The 16,705-nt window shown below is 41.2% G+C and overlaps 1 protein-coding gene across 1 annotated transcript in view; it reads right to left on the bottom strand.

Annotated features, from left to right (window-relative positions):
* The window catches only part of PRKN (parkin RBR E3 ubiquitin protein ligase), a 1,301,937-nt gene that overhangs the window by 866,379 nt on the left and 418,853 nt on the right, over window positions 1-16,705 (bottom strand). Inside the window, exon 3 of the mRNA XM_028103346.2 lies at window positions 3,834-4,071. Coding sequence (XP_027959147.1) covers window positions 3,834-4,071 — 238 coding nt within the window. The remainder of the gene's footprint in view (window positions 1-3,833; window positions 4,072-16,705) is intronic.

The raw sequence follows: 16,705 nt of genomic DNA, 5'->3' as shown, positions 1-16,705 counted from the left end.
AATTCTGCTAATATTATAAATGTTCAGATGATAAACATAAAGGCTTGATTTTGCTCGAAAGAACATGCATTTTTTTAACTTTTGAAAAAAAATTTAAATCCTTTTGAAGAATGAGTTTATGTCATTACTAAAATAATGAATCCAATTTGTTGATCCATAAGTAAATATTTCAATGGTATATAAAACTTAATTATATTTATTGTAAATTTTAACTCTCAAATATATCCTGTTTAGACAAAATATATTACATGATTATTGTACCATAAACAATAAATAAAGTTGTTTTGAACTTTATGTTTTGAAATTTTGCATAAACTGTATCTTACTGAACATTCCTCTGCAATTTACAACCCATTATAAGAATAAAACACTGATTATTTATCCATTCTACTATTTAAAGACACCTATGTCATTTCTATCTTTTCACAAACTCCAATGGTCTTATTATGGTCATCTATTTAGATGTCTCCTCATGTAGTCTGAGTTCCAGAATATGCATATCAGGAATTTCATTAAGTATGACGAAGCTGTGAATTAATTATTATGAAGTTCTCTCTGGTGGCTGAATCAACTGACATTCTCACCATCATGTATGAACACACTTTTTGCCCACACTTTTTGCCTGTTAGATCCTAACCAATGCTGGATATTGTTAGACTTTTAAATACTGGCCCATCAGGTAGAATGCAGTGATACAAGACTGTTATAACACTAATTTTTTTGTAATCAATAATGACACCTGAACATATTTCCAAGTTAACTGATCATTGTTTTCTCCTAAATGTCATTTTATCTACTACTTTAGTCCCTCCTATTTCTGTACCCATCAAACAAATCAATATTATTTTTTACACCAATGTTCATTTAGACTGATCCATATTTACACTTGTATCTTCTGAGCATCATCTCTCACATTCCATTTCGTCACCCTGGGATCAAACCCACTCCTCCCTGTTGTGAGAACTTCATGAGTTCTTTCAGACTGAGCACAAATACTCCCAGTATGTGTCTGAAAGTGTGTTTATTTCCCTCTCACTTTTGAGCAATATTTTTGTTAGGTATGTTGGGTTTAGAACTCTAAGTTGATAGGTGTATCCCTCAGTCATTTGACATTACTCCAATACTGTTTTTCTTCTATTATTCCTGCCTCCCATGATCCATTCAAATTACTGTTCCATTATAAGTAATCTCTTTTCTTCATTTGATTTGGTCTTTTACTTTATTTATAAAGTGAATTTATCTTTACTTGTCTTGATTAAGACCAATTGTGTGTTGTGTTGTTTTGTTTTGTTTTGTTTTATCATAGTTGGGATCATGTACTCTTGAATTAGAAGATTTATCCATCCTGGAAAATTCTCAGTATTCTCTTAGAAAACGGTCTCTCTTCTATTCTGTATTCTCCTGTAATGAAACTCCTATCAGAAATATGTTTGGCCATCTCTTCCAAACTCCTAGTCTCTTTTTTTCTTTAAATTTTTTATTAACATATAATGTATTACTTGTTTCAGGGGTACAGGTCTGTGATACATCAGTCTTACACAATTCACAGCGCTCACCATAGCATGTACTATGTATGTATGTACTCCCCAGTGTCCATCACCCAGTCACCCTATACCTCCCAGCCCCCTCCACTCCAGCAACCCTCAGTTTGTTTCCTGAGATTAAGAGTCTCTTAGGGTTTGTCTCCCTCTCTGGTTTTGTCTTGTTTCATTTTTCCCTCCCTTCCCCTATGATCCTCTGTCTTGTTTCTCAAATTCCTCATTTCAGTGAGATCAAATGATACTTGTCTTTCTCTGATTGACTTATTTCACTTAGCATAATACCCTCTAGTTCCATCCACATCATTGCAAATGGCAAGATTTCATTTTTTTGATGGCTGCATAATATTCCATTGTATTATATATACCACATATTCTTTATCCATTCATCTGTTGTTGGACATCAAGGCTCTTTCCGTAGTTTGGCTATTGTGGACATTGCTGCTATAAACATTGGGGTGCACGTGCCCCTTTAGATCACTACATTTGTATCTTTGGGGTAAATAACCAGTAGTGCAACTGCTGGGTCGTGGGGTAGCTCTATTTTCAACTTTTGAGGAACCTCCATGCTCTTTTGCAGAGTGGCCAAACTCCTAGTCTCTTAAAACCATTGGTTTGCATTTTAACCTGTACCACATTATGGACAATTTCCCATATCTATCTTCCAGTTCACAAATGTTATCTTTGGCACTGCCAAGCTTGCTGTTTTAACCCATCCACTGAGGCCTTTTTTTATTCCAATAGCTAAAATTATATTCTATTTAATAGCTCTTCTTCTAATATACTTGTTTTCTGTTTTAGGTTTCAATTCTTTCTTTTATGCTTTAATTAACATAAAATGTATTTGTTTTGTGTTCTGCTTCAAATTGTTATTTTATTTTCTCAAGTTTCAGGGGAACCCAATCTTCCAGTATATGGTATACGCTTAACTTCTACTCATGACAGAATATCCCCTTGTTTGAATTGTAATGTTTGATGATGAGTGCCCCTCGAATAGGGCGTGGTTCCCTCTGGAGGTGTGGATTCCATGCTACCTGAATGTTCTCTAGGAATGCTTTTATATATGCTCTGCTTGAAACATCAGAGGCACTATAAATCTGAGTCCAATATTTATATTAACTTCCCATTCTGGATCACATATGTACTGCAGAGGTTTAGATGGATCTCATTTTCCCCCATGTATTGCATTTTTTTCCAATTTCTCACATATGTTTTTTTTCCAATTTCCTAAGTGCTCAGTGCGTGTAAAGGACAGACTTCCTCCCCTCCACAACCTCCTCAAGACCACCAAGATATCAGCTCATGCACTTAAGTTCCAAGTTTGTCCATTCCTCTATTTAAAAACAACTGTGTTGTTTCTACTTGTCCACTTGTCCTTGGAAATTGTTTCTTTTTGTAATCTCATCTATGATTTTTTAAACTTTATTAAATTTTACTTAGTGAAATTAGCAAGGGATATTTCATATTATTTTAGGCCTCCATCTTGCTGGTTCCCAAACTCTCGGACACTGTGAAAGCCACAACAACCTAGAACTGCCTATATTCTCATTTATAGTATGTAGAAGAGAAATTCACTTATACTTTATAAAGTCATTGCTATTATTTTGTGTTTCCCATCACACACAGTCAAAAATAATCCTGTTATACCTTTGACTATTTCAATTGGAAAATAAAAGACTAAGGAAGACACATTAATATTGGCAAAATAGCAAAGGAATTGCCATCCTTGCTAAATAAAAGCAGTTTTGAAATGCGTTGTAAGGTGGAGAGAAGGAAGAACCTTTCACGCAAGCGTGTTATTGACATTGCAGTATGTTGCCTTAGCACCTGCAAGTGACTAAAATTGCCTCTAAAGTTCTCTTTCTGCTTTTTAAAATTTCCCCACATCATCAGAAACATAATAAACCAAAATGTGTTCTAAGAAAATAAGAAACAGAAAAGAAAGGCAAAAGCTGAGAGGGACATATATGTACCTTAATCATATATTTTGACCCTAGCGCAAAGCCTCACATCCCCAGCACCCCTACTTCCTCAAAATAAATAAAACAAAACACTATTACCATGTCCTGACATCTACTCCATCCCTTCCCTTCATTCTTAATCTGAAAGCCCTGTTCCACTGTACTTATTAAATGCCTTCACCTCAAATTTTATAGCCAAGGGCCGTCCTAATGATGCCTCCTTCTAGGCATCTAGAACCTACCATGAACTGAATATGTACACACTGAGAGCCTTCCCTGCGGAGGCCTGCTGCACAAAGCGCTCTACTGGAGTAGACAAAGTCTGCACAATTACCTGGCCTTCCAGTTGGCAGGGTCCCCGCATAGTCGCTGTTCAGGATCACAGCCAGACCCACCGAGCGGGCCGGGAGGATGGAGCTGCTGAGGTCCACGCGCGTCAAGCTCTCAGGCTCTTTCTCCGAGCCCTCCACGGCAGTTCCTGGGCCGTCCTGTCCAGTGGCCTCCCTTTCTTGGCCTTTGCGCCAGGGTCTCAGCACGACATGAACGATGCTCTGCTGATCCAGGTCACAGCTCTAGGTGGGTGCAAGGCAGAAACAGACGAGAAAGAGCAAGCGTTAAGAGGCCCAGTAAGGTCTAACTTGTCCTCAATCCCAGAGTATGCAGAAGAGCCTAAAATCTGTTTGGGTCCAAGGTTGCACATAGTCATGGAACTTGAGAAAAGAGCCACCTGTGACTGATGGAGTTGGACACCTGTTGCTGTCGGTACGTGTGCGGGCTACAAAGGCAACACGGTGCTGGGGCCACAAATCGAAATGTGGGCGCAAATGGACCACAGCAACAGAAAACTAGAGTAATAGTCAAGGCAACAGGAGATCGAGTAGGGCAGAAATGTACCACACTGCATACATAAGCACAGTGAAAAGCAATATTTTTTTAAAATTGATTTACTTCGGAAGTGATGTGTCCTCCCAATTATCAAATATAAATACCAGCATCCATCTCCTTTTTAAAAAGCACAGAGAGTTGGTTATTGCCAATTACAGAGCATTTTTCTCTACAATTTAAAATAATTGTGTTTATGGTAGACTCCACACGCACCCCCTATGTCACCAGCAAACACATCCCCACAGCAATGGGGAAGCAAGCAAGGAGCATCCCCAGGCCATCCCATCCAATATCACAATCAAAATCAGTGAATATTTGCAAAAATCATCTGCACCAATATACTGATGTGTATAAACAGAAGACTGTAGAATTGACTAGAATTAAAGTTTGAAGTAGATAATTTGCTAGGACTATAACTAGACTACCAGAGATCCAAGCCCAGTATCAGAATATCTACCGGATAGAAAATCACTCATCTGTCTTTGGCCCTCCTCCCTCAGAGCCAGGATCTCATCATCTCACTAAACCCCCAAAATTTCATTATCTGCAAACTACCTGTAGTCGTGCTTTCATCATAGCAATGTTCAAACAACACCATGCACGCACAACGATGCTAACGACGGTCCCAACTGGTCCCCATCCTCCCTCCAGTGCTCCATAGCTGTCACCAGCAAATATTGAAGAGTGGTGCCCATTATGCATCGGGATTTCCTGCGGACACACCACTGTGGACTCAGAAGGTCACAGGACGCCCTCTGGGCCTCAATCCCATTTCTGCCTCTTCCACACCCCATGCCCCAGACCTCTGTCACATGGACATGCCTGCTGTCCCTGCCACCTGTCCTCCCAGCTCTGTGGTCCCTGGGTCGTCAATCTCTGTCCCTTAGCCTGCCCCCACCTGCATTCCCCGCTTCGGTCAAATCACTGCCCTCCCACACGGTATCCCGGGTCAAGCCCTCCCCGCCCACCGACAACTCTGATTACCCTCCTATGTCTTCTGAAGGCTTCGGTATCACCGCCTTGGGTTCCTCTGCCCTACGCTTACACCCAGCGAGATGCTAAGAGTAACTTAATTCTGCCTCAGAAATAGCCTTCACATCTTCCGCTCCCTTACTTCTCAATTGCCATCTCCCCATTTTAAGCCTTCATCATTATACTAGCTTTGCAGTTGCTCCCTGACCACTCATCTCTCCCTATAATCCATTATTTATATATTTCTGGAGTTTGCTACGTAATCTTTTCCAACATCTCCCTATTACCTATTACAGAGAATCTGACATCTTACTATCAGCTTCAGGTGTGTTTAGACTTTTCTCCATTCTAGATCACCTATCTTATGATTTTATCTCCTTTCCTCTCCTCCTCCTGACCTTGATTTGGGCTCCATCGCGTGATTGGCTTTGGCCAGTATGACTGAATCACGGCCTTTAAATGTGACCACCAGCGAGAGAGCACCCCTGGGTAGTTTCCGCCTCCTCAGCCTGGGCCCCACATGTGCACGGGGCGCAGTCCCGCACTCAGCCGCAGGGAGAACCGGGTGCCCCTGCACCCACAGCGGGGGCAGAGCCTTCTAGGGGAGGGGCAGCACCACAGACCCCCAGCTGACCTGGACGGGACGCTCACTGACATATGGCACTGAGATTCTGTGATTGTTCATTAGGCAGTAAGAGCTGACAATACTTATTTTCCATTCTAATTGGACTAATAGACATTCTATCACTATTTATCACGGCCTCAGTGTTCAGCCAGAACTCTAGGAATCGCACAGAGCCTTCAGCCTAAGTCATTTCAAATAAACCAACACCAAGATCTGAGTACCCTTGAGCAGGCATGCGAGGGCAGGAGCTGTGCAACAAGGGGGAGACAGTCAAGAATGAGTCTCCTAATGTCCCCTGAGGTTTTTATCCATAGTGTGTTCTTTTCAAGGAGGTTCAAGAATTCAGTCAGATAAAATTCCTCTCTCGACGTTCAGGACTTTTGTGCTCCTGATAAAAGTAATGCCTTTCTTTCTCATCTGAATGCCAGCAATCTTTGCCTGCCATGCGCTTCTTGGAGTTGGTCGGAGTGTGGGCAGGACTTTGTGTGTGTGTGTGTGTGTGTGTGTGTCTGATCTTCAGATTCAATTTAGAAATTCTTGAGAGCAGCAGCTGGGTCATACTTATATTTTTATTTACCAGAATGCCTCACACAGCGCTTTGAACCTAGTAGATAGACAACATATGTCCGTGAACGGGAAAGTCGAAGGACTGGGGCAGAAACAAAAATGAATGAAGGAAGAAATATAAATAGTCATAAACTCAATACCTAAAGTGCTCCATGAGGAACCAGAAGCCTGTGGAAGAAAGAACATGGAATTTAAAGCCAGATAGATGTAATCTATTAGCTGTATGATTTTTGGCGAATGACTTCTCCTCCCTAAGCTCTAGTTTCTACATCTGTCGTTGGCAATAATAGCACCAACTTTGAAGACTACTCTGGAGATTTAAGGAAACAGAAGGAGTGCAGAGCCCAATCCACAGCAATAACTCAATACGCAGTTGTTAGTATCAGTATCACCATTCAGGAGTTTTGAAAACTCAACAGGATTGGCCCCTGATCTTGTACATCAATAAAGCCTCTGAATCCTATGAGGCTACCCCACGCACACAGTCTTACTTGGAGAATGGACACAGAAGGTGGAATAAGCAGGCGCTATAGATGTGATAATCACTCTGACAACACTCCAGCTTCCTGTGAACTAGAAATTGATGATAAAAAAAAAATCCCTATCTGCTCAGATGCCATGAGACACATGAAGAATCTCAGCAAATTCTCAGAGCCTGCTAAAATTTGACAAACATGGAAGAAATCCAAAAACTGAGATTTTCCTTTCAAATCAAGATATTTTTTTGAATGTCCAGGGTAGAACTGGAAAGGGGACTCTGAAGACTCCGAGCAGATTTCAGTAGTTCCAGTGATATGTATAGAACATATTTCTCTCAGTCTGCATCCATGGTTCTGAGATCATTGCTTAATTCTTTGACTTCTCATAAAAAACGGTGTTGATCTCAGCAGTCCCTTTGCCAGACGGTGCAAATGCACCATCACACTGGTTCAATTCAAAGCCCCATTAATAACATATTCCAGGGATGATAAACTGGATAAAGTTTAGTTGTCTAGCCACTCCAAAGCCCAAAATAATATTTAGTTCTCACAGTATACCAAAAAGTGCCTCAGTTTTGGGAGGTAGAGGTTTTCAGTGGGAAGACAGCAGAGTTCTCCAACATGGTTTTAAACTTCCTCAGGGCAAAAACAATCTCTTATATATCTTTGATTCCTCAATAAACAGAATATTGCCTCACAAAGAGGAAACACATTACGTCTGTGTTTTAACTTATTAACTCAACAAGTAAGGCAGTGATGGAAGCTGTCTGGTGTGGACAAAACAAGTAGTTATTTGTCCAACTATTTTTCCTTTTCCAAAAAGAAGTTCCTCTGCTGACATGTAGGTAGGATTCAAATATTTGAGAGTCTGGTAATCCAATTAGAATACTGAAAACAGAGGTGCCTGGGTGGCTCAGTTGGTTAAGCATCTGCCTCCGGCCTGGGTCATAATTCTGGGTCCTGGGACAGAATTGGGGTAGTCCTGGGCTCCCTGCTCAGTGGGGGGTCTGCTTCTCCCTCTGCCCCTCCACCACTCATGCTCTCTCTCTCTCAAATAAACAAAATCTTTAAAAAAAAAAAAAAAACACTGGAAATAACTAAAACTTGAAAAACCTGCTAATGCTTTTCAAACTCTTCTTAACCTTTTAGACCTTGTAAAAACAACTAATATTACTCTAACAAGAAAATTCCTGGGGATTGCAAAGTTATTGGAATGTTTTCCAAACGCTTAAAGAAGAGTTAGACAATTTCTGAAATGATTAATAATGAGATTCAAAAAGGCAATAATGTCACATTTTTAACAAAGGGTTTTCATCTTTTATAGAAATAACAACCATAATAACAAAATGAAATAAGCACACACTATTTTTGAGCTCTAGCTAGCCTCCAGGCTGTGTTACAAGGTTTTTGATGCAGTCAGTTGTCTCCACGTTGCCAGGGTCCTCTGAGAGAAGGCTGTTGTCAGCCCCGAGTGTGGCTCTGCCTGGCACAAATCAAGCTCTTGACTTTACTGGCGGTTTACTTCCATTGCACCTGACAGAAGATGAAGGTGAGCCACAGAGAGGTTCACGGCAGGTTCAGTGTCACCCAGCTTCGAAGTGTGAAGCCAAGGTAGGAGCCCAGGCCAAGGACTCCCCATTACCTTTCTGTGACGTCCCAAGCTCCACAGCATGGCTGCTCAGAGGTGGGGAGCGGACAAGGCAGACAGAGGAGGACGAGGGCACAAGGGCCGGGGGGGAGGAGCAGGGTTTGGAAACTGCATGGACACAGCCCACCAACAAAAGAATGATTAGGAGAAAGCCAGATACCGGAATGGGAAAAGCTATGGAAGACAGCCCTCCTGGAACTGGCTCAATGGAAGCAGCAAGAATGCATGCGTGGATCTGATTAAAAACAAACCAGCTAGCCGAGGGATGATGAAAGCAAGAACGAGGGCCAGTTACAGAGCCTCGGTCAAAGCACACTGAGTACCGAGAGTGCAAAGGGGGCCTGACACAGGGCCACGCCCCAGAAGGCAGGTCGCTGAGGTTCTTGCTGCTCAGAGGTCAGTGCGGCTCCAGGTCCCCGGGCCCCGAGAAGACAGCACTGGCCACTCTGTACTGCGCCCACCTTCTCCGTGTGTCTCTCCACTCCAAACGGTGCCATCTTCAAGAAAACAGACTGAATCCAATGCTGCAGTATCTGTTCTAGCGACCTGCTCACAGTACCCACTCCCCTGGGTTTGTGGAGTAACTCAACCGTCCTGCGAAGCTCCCATCCAATGTGGCTGTCAGTCCGGAGGTGAGGAGACGGGCCAGGGGGCTTGAGGAACTTGCCCAAATAAGACACATAATTAGGAAATGAAAGAGCCAGCTCTGCAGCCCATGTTTTCCGGCTGTAAGCCCAGGGCTCTTTTAAATACTCTGCTTCAGACACTCCACCTCTCCGAATTCACGATATAAGCAGACATGTTGGACAGAACTTCCCGGCCACCTTACTGGTCTAAGCATCCTGACTCGTCCACACTCATCAGCACACTTCCTGTACCAATTCCTGTGCTCATTAAATTGGTCAGGTTATCTCCAATACCTTCAATCTTACTCATTTTTAGCTCTCTCCAGTCTGCCAAGCTCAATTTCATCCTACAAAATGCTTAAATTATTTGAATGGGAAGGCTCTCACACGTCCTATTGTGTACTAACTTTACATTTTAAGGTCTGAAAAATCTCTGATTTTCATTTGAATTTTTAATAACACACATTTTTCCCCTCAGAAAAGCAATAATATGGTCAGCCAAAAATTATCAGATAAAAGATTTTCTAATTTAATAGGCAATGATGTTATCAGATTTTAATTTTAAAAATAATTTTGACATTAAGGAGGTCTTTCCTAGATAATTTTACATAAATTATCTAAATAAGAAACACTTTTTCAAACAACTTACATTTTCTTTTCTTTCTTTTGCTGTCAAAAATTCAGAATGCTTCTTCTGACAATAACTTTTAGCAAACGTTTCTGTACAAGTTTTTAATAATATATTTCCTATGTCAGAGAAAGACAAAATGGCAATTACTTAGGAAGTCACTTAAAGATATTTTTAGATGTAATGGTTCGGAAATGCTCTGCATGGTCATAGCTAACAATGCAACAACGCGGGGAAAGCAGCCCGCGCTCAGAGATGTTCAGAGGGAAGTCAGAATGACCAGAAAGGAATCATTCCTACAGGTTTGTTTCTCTTGAACTCCAGTCCCCTCTACTGTCTTCAGTGAGCACTAAATGCCAATTTATATTAATTGGATGAGAATAAAAACGTTCCTTCAACTTGAGCTTTCATTTTTTTTTCTTAGACTTGTAAAAGACGGATATTTTGTGATTTAAGCTTTATTTTTTTCACATTTCTTATGACTGGTTTTCATTATAATCAAAGATATGACACATAAAGATACTAAAAGGCCCGTTCTCTGGTTGCAGAAGGCTGAGAATGCAACTCCTATGAAAGGTCAATTAGCCCCACACTAATTAGCCAGTGGGGGTCGGAGCCCCGTCGCCATCCAGTTCCCTCCCACCTCGGGCCTGGGACCATTTTACTGCTCATTAGGATCCATACCAGAGGAAGCTCAGTGGGAGGGGAAGGGGACAAAATAGGAATCAATGTCCTTCACTACCCGGTAGCTTTGTGGTAAATAATTTACTGCGGGAGGAAGTGACTGCTGTGTGCACAAGGTGAGGTCTGGGGTTCTGTCGGTCCATGCGCGCCCTTTCCTAGATACACAGGGAACAGATAACCAGTCCCGCCCATTAAACCAAGTCACATCATGTTTTACATTGTAAACTTTACAAAGGTGTTTCCCAGTGTTGTTTCTTTAAATATTCGATTACTAGTTATGATAAATATTACAGCTAAAAATATATACATGGATTTTGGCAACAGAAATAAATTAATGTTTACAAGTCACTGCATATGCTTTATCGTATTCATGGGGGGAGGTTAGGGCACAGGGTTAACAAACACACTTCGTTCTCAAGCATGTATGGAAAACAGATAAATCCTGGACAATAACCCATTTCATATTATATCTTCTTCCTAAGGAAATTTTCCCTAGGAAAAAAATAGGAAGCACGCAAACTGTCATCCTAAACTCAGTTCATATGCCATCTCTCTCTCTCACTGAGTTTTCTCTTTCCCCCAAACTCAATGGAAAATTTATTATTGCCAAAGAGATTCTGCTTATAATGTGGAAAGAAGATATTCTGCAGCAAGGAGGTCATCTCAGAAAAAAAACAAAAACAAAAACAAAGAACCTGATAAGGATAAAAACATCTTCGTATCCTTTTTGGGCATCTATTTATTGCTAGCCCCTAAAAAAAACAAACAAAAAAACAAAAACAAAAAAAAACAGCCAGCCACCATTATTTTAATTCCACTTGTTTCCGGTTTCCTTCTCTTCATCCCTCATGTACTTTCATTTTCTACAAGCATCTGATGGTCATTGGACGCCCTCCCCTCGCCTCCCCGCCCTCTTCTCTCTGCCTCCCCCTCTTCCTCCCCACGTTAGCCACCTGCCCTAGGCTTGCTTTCTGTTTTTTCAATCTCTGATCACTATTATTGGTTAAGATATCCTTTGTCTAACTTAGTCTTACATAGAGAAAAATACGGTAATTTTTACTTTGGAAAGCAAAATCCAGCAGGATATATGCCAAAAGCTGAGCTATAGAGATGGTTTAGGGCTGTTCAGTCTGTTTCTGGTACCTTCTAGGCCTGTAAAGATGACTCATTTCAGAACTGTGAGTACCTTCCAGACTCTCTGAAATAGCAGAGCTTCCTAAAGGAAAGACATAAAAATTTCAGATAAAGAATACTGAGAACAGCAGTGGGGAAAAGCTGTAGGCATGTTTTATTTGCACTAAACTACCTTCCACCTCAGTATATCACCTATGCTGTATTTCTGATCCATGACTTCTCTTGAATGAACACAAAGGCCAGGCTCATTCAGAACCAGAAAGAATTAGGTATGTCCCTCGCTTGGGTGAGAGCCCAATGCTAGTTACCAAGAACTAACCAAGAAAGCACAGAAAAATAGATGGATTGACTCAAGGTTGCAATGAGTAGGTAGCCAGCCTGGAACAGAGTAAGTTTGGTTGCGTTTTGTTTTGTTTTGTTTTGTTTTGTTTTTATTCCAGTGTAGTTAACATACAATGTTATCTTAGTTTCAGGGGTACACTGTCGTGGTTCAACAAGTCTGTGCATTACTCAGTGCTCGTCATAAGAATAAGTTTATTTCATTTCATGTCTTTGAAACAAACTATTAGATGACACAATAAATGCTTTTTTCAAATCAGTGGAAAACCAGAGTGATAACTTGAACCTTTAGTTATTTTAAAATAGATCTCTCCCCCTCTAAAAACAAAGAAACAAAAACAAAAATAAATCTCTCCCAGGGGAAGAAAAAGGCAAGGAGTCACTCACCTGACCCAGAGCTTTAAGAAAAGAAAAGTGTGTCACCTCTGGAAGGAAGAAAAATAATCAGGGACCACTTATCCTCAAATATTACAGTTTCTCCCTACTGCCATGCAAGATAATGTAGCCACGTACCATCATCATAACCAGGGGCCATCCAGTAAACCTGATGTCTTGCATGTCCCTTGGACACTGCGGGGAGCTTGAATAGGGTGGGGTAGGGTACCCACAGAGTAGGGCAGGATGGAGAAGACAATATTCCAGCTCTTCCATGGCAAAGAAGACAGGAGAGATGACAGGCACTTCTATTTATTTATTTTTTTTTTAAACTGACACAGAGATAAACAGTTTCATACCTTGGCTATAAATTCCTTAAGTTTCCAGCCTTAGGTTTAAATTTTATATATAAATACAACACATTGTTACTTATGTCAGCTCCTGTTTCATAATCTGCATATTTTATGTCCTGTGCAACAATTCTTTTACTCTGGATAAATAAAACATGAAGCTGCTTTCCTCTTTCACACCTGGACTCTAAGCAGATGTCTGCTCAGGTTGCCCTCCAGACACCGGCTCATAGAAAGGCATTGAAAGTTTGTGCAAATTGGGACAAATTCCTAGATTCTGACATCTGACTATAAGAAAGGATAAATGGTGGGTGCCTGGGTGGCTCAGTTGGTTGAGCGACTGCCTTCGGCTCAGGTCGTGGTCCTGGAGTCCCGGGATCGAGTCCCGCATCGGGCTTCCTGCTCAGCAGGGAGTCTGCTTCTCCCTCTGACCCTCTTCCCTCTCATGCTTTCTATCTCTCATTCTCTCTCTCTCTCAAATAAATAAATAAAATCTTTAAAAAAAAAAAAAAAGAAAGGATAAATGGTATTCATTTCTTCCATTTCAGCTGTTGGTCCTAACTAATTCCTGTAATCATTTATTTAGGAGAAACAATGTGTCAAGACCACTGCCATTCCCAAGTACATTCCTGAGGGTTACAGCTCTTGCAGGTGAGTGAGGACAATCCTCCCCAAAGGGCCACAGGGTCAGCTACAGGTAAATGACAGAGATGTACTGTGCTGGCCAGGGACTCTAGCTTTGAACCTTTACTCTGAAATAAATGGTAAATACTGTCTTGGATAAAAAATCACTTTTCCAAATTTACCTAACAGAACTTACTTATAATGAACTTCCTGTAAGACTGTTGATTTTTTTTTTTTTTACATTTTCAAAATACACATTTTGGGGGCATAAGGATAGACTAAAAGCTCAGCAGGGACACATTCAGTCTTCTCCTGGGATAAATCAGTTGAAGAAATTTACAAAAATCCATTGTTTGGTGGATGGTAATTGGGGACTATGAGAAAGTACCTCAAAGCTTAGTGACAGTGTTTTGCATCCTGCTCTAATAAAAGCTAATGAAAACCCACAGGTGACAGGTCAGGCCACAGATTTACAGATAATACGTTTTACTTGTATCTACAGTAACTCAAGTAACTTCTTCTGCTCTGGTAGAGATAGAAGAAAGGCAAGGTGGGAGTTCACTTATAAATGAATTTCTGAGGGAATGAGGACTTACGCTTCAACCTGTCAAGGCAAAAGCTTGGCTTCAGAAAGACTGGGCCTAGTAGAGTGTCCTGATTTATTTATTTATTTGTTTGTTTGTTTATTTATTTGAGAGGGAGTGAGAGAGACAGAGATAGCAAGAGAGAGCACAAGCAGGGAGGAGAGGGAGAAGCAGGCTCCCCTCTGAGCAGGGAGCCCTACACGGGGCTCGATCCCAGGACCCTGGGATTATGACCTGAGCTGAAGGCAGACGCTTAACCCACTGAGCCACCCAGGTGCCCCTAGTGTCCTGATTTAAAGGAAATCTCTGACTTCTCTTTCATTTTAATCTTCTTCCAAATAAAGGAAGGATAGTGGGTTAAATGGTGTCTACTCAAAATCCATGTCCATCCAGAATGTGAACATATTTGAAAATAGGGTCTTTGTAAATGTAATAGCTAAGGATCTCAAGATGAAATCATCCTGGATTTATGACCTACCTAAATCCAGTAACTGGTGTCTTCATAAGAAGAAGAGGGGATGGGACACAGTCTCCCAGAGGAAAATGTCATGTGAAAATGGAAGCTGAGATCCGAGTGATGCCTCCACAAGCCAGGGACTCTAGGAGCCACTAGAAGCTGGAAGCGGAAGGAGCATTCTTCCCTGGAGCCTTCTGAGGAAGCAGGACCCTGCTGACTTGATTTCAGCCGTTTGGCCTCTAGAGCTATGAGCAATAAATGTGTGCTGTTTTAGGCCACCATGTTTGTGCTCTTTTGTTATAACAACAAACTCCTAAATGAGAGAAAACATTGTGGCCAGAGAGAACAAGATGTACAAAACTGGGGTTGAGGGACCTAGGTAGGGCGTTGGGAAGAAGAAAAGCCAGGATGCATTTCAGCTGGGAGTAGGGTACTTGTACGTAGAGTCAAGTACGGATGGGGCTCCCCAGGCGGGCTCCTATTTTCACATTACACAAAGCCAGTAACCTTTACATATTTGTCAACATTTATTTAGAGGACGCTTCAAGCTTTGTAAGGGTAGAGGTGAAGAGAAGTGCCAGTAGCAGCACACTTCACAAAGCTTCTCCTCTTTGGTTCATTTGGGTTAGGTGACATACACCCTAATCTAGTCAGGAGTGTTGAGTTGACACCTGTTCTCTCCCTGTAATTGTTAATAGCTCCCTTTTAACCATCAAATGTCTCCCAGTCTGAAAGACAAATCATATGGTCATCCTACTTAAGATGCCCATGGCACATAGTAGCTGTTCAATGCATAAATTTTGAACATTTAATGAAATAAATATAATAGCAATAAATCTAGTATTTTTTTAATTATCTATATGCTGGACAGTGTTCTCAGTATTTTCTCATTTTACTCTATGCAATGCCACAGTAAGATAGGTGCTATTAATATCCTCATTTTATAGATGAGGTGTAAAGAAGTAAAGTCATTGCCAAAGGTCATACATAGCTAAGCTACTATGTGGCTGAGCCAAAATAACAAATAGTTGTGTGGCACTGTTTCACAATCCCTTTCATAAAGATCAACACATTTAATCTCACCTAATACTTTCACTAACCCTTTTTCAGATATTAGTTTCAGTATTTTAACAGAGTCACTTAGGGTTTAGGAAGACTAAATTAATTAGCCAAGATTACACAGGAGTTTCTACAAAGGTAGTGGGCTTATATCCAGGTCAAAATCTGAAAAAAAATCACCCGGGAGCCAACAACAAGAACAGATTTTCATACCCCACCTTAGACCTATGGAGTAAGAATCTAGAGCGGCATGTCCTGGCAATCTGCATTTCCAATCATTTCCCCGGCGACTCTCAATGTGAAGTCAGGTTGAGAATCTCTACCAAGGGCAAGGGAGCTGGGTGGGCATTTGACTTCTGGCCTCTCAGTCCCAACCACTCCTCACCCACTGAAATCCTCCTTCCTGGTCACCCAGGCATCCCATACTCCCTCCTAAACCCTCCTTCAGCCTCAGCTCCAGGAGGTTATTGATGTATCCCAGACAGACATGCACCTTCAACTGTCTGACTCAACTGGAGGAACGTGGACATGACAAGGGTACCCCGCCCACGCAGGCCTTGGGGTCTATACGAACCAAGAGAACTCTCTGGATCACACTCCCAGAACTACCCACTAAGACATTCCATCAGACTAGCTCCAAAGGCTGTGAAGGAGAATGGGTGTATTCATAAGTGGACAGGGGAAAGATTTAATCTATCATGCAAGTTTTTCTAGAGTTCTACTGACTATAAAAGAAAGCGTATTACACAAATGCATAGAGAGAGAGAACATATAGCCAGTTGTTTGTGTCAAATATTCACAAACTACCAATATCAAATATGGCATCAATTATACTTTAAAGGGCAGAGCCTGGAATTAACATACAAATAGTAATACTTCTATGTGCCCAAAGGCATGTGATGTCTATAAGCTTTGCCTTTGTTGAGTAATTTGTAAACCTTTAAAATGTCTGGAGCAGCACAAAGTGAAGCCAGAAATGGAAAACAGATTTTAAGTCAAGTGAAGACATAATGAACCACTTTGCTTTTCCTGGTTTTATAATCTAGCATATCAGCTCTTTTGAAATATACCAAACTCAAAAAGGAAAATGGGCTGAAGGAGATAAGCACACAAGGGATGCTGATCTGGTTCTACTTCAGGTGGAAAGAATCTGAAATAAGGGAATGATTT

This window comes from Eumetopias jubatus, unplaced genomic scaffold, assembly GCF_037043125.1.
Source record: "Eumetopias jubatus isolate StellerSeaLion01/CBP00866 unplaced genomic scaffold, mEumJub1_p1.0 scaffold_6, whole genome shotgun sequence".
NCBI lineage: Eukaryota > Metazoa > Chordata > Mammalia > Carnivora > Otariidae > Eumetopias > Eumetopias jubatus.
Note: the sequence above shows the minus strand (reverse complement) of the source record. Positions and strands in the feature narration are given on the sequence as shown.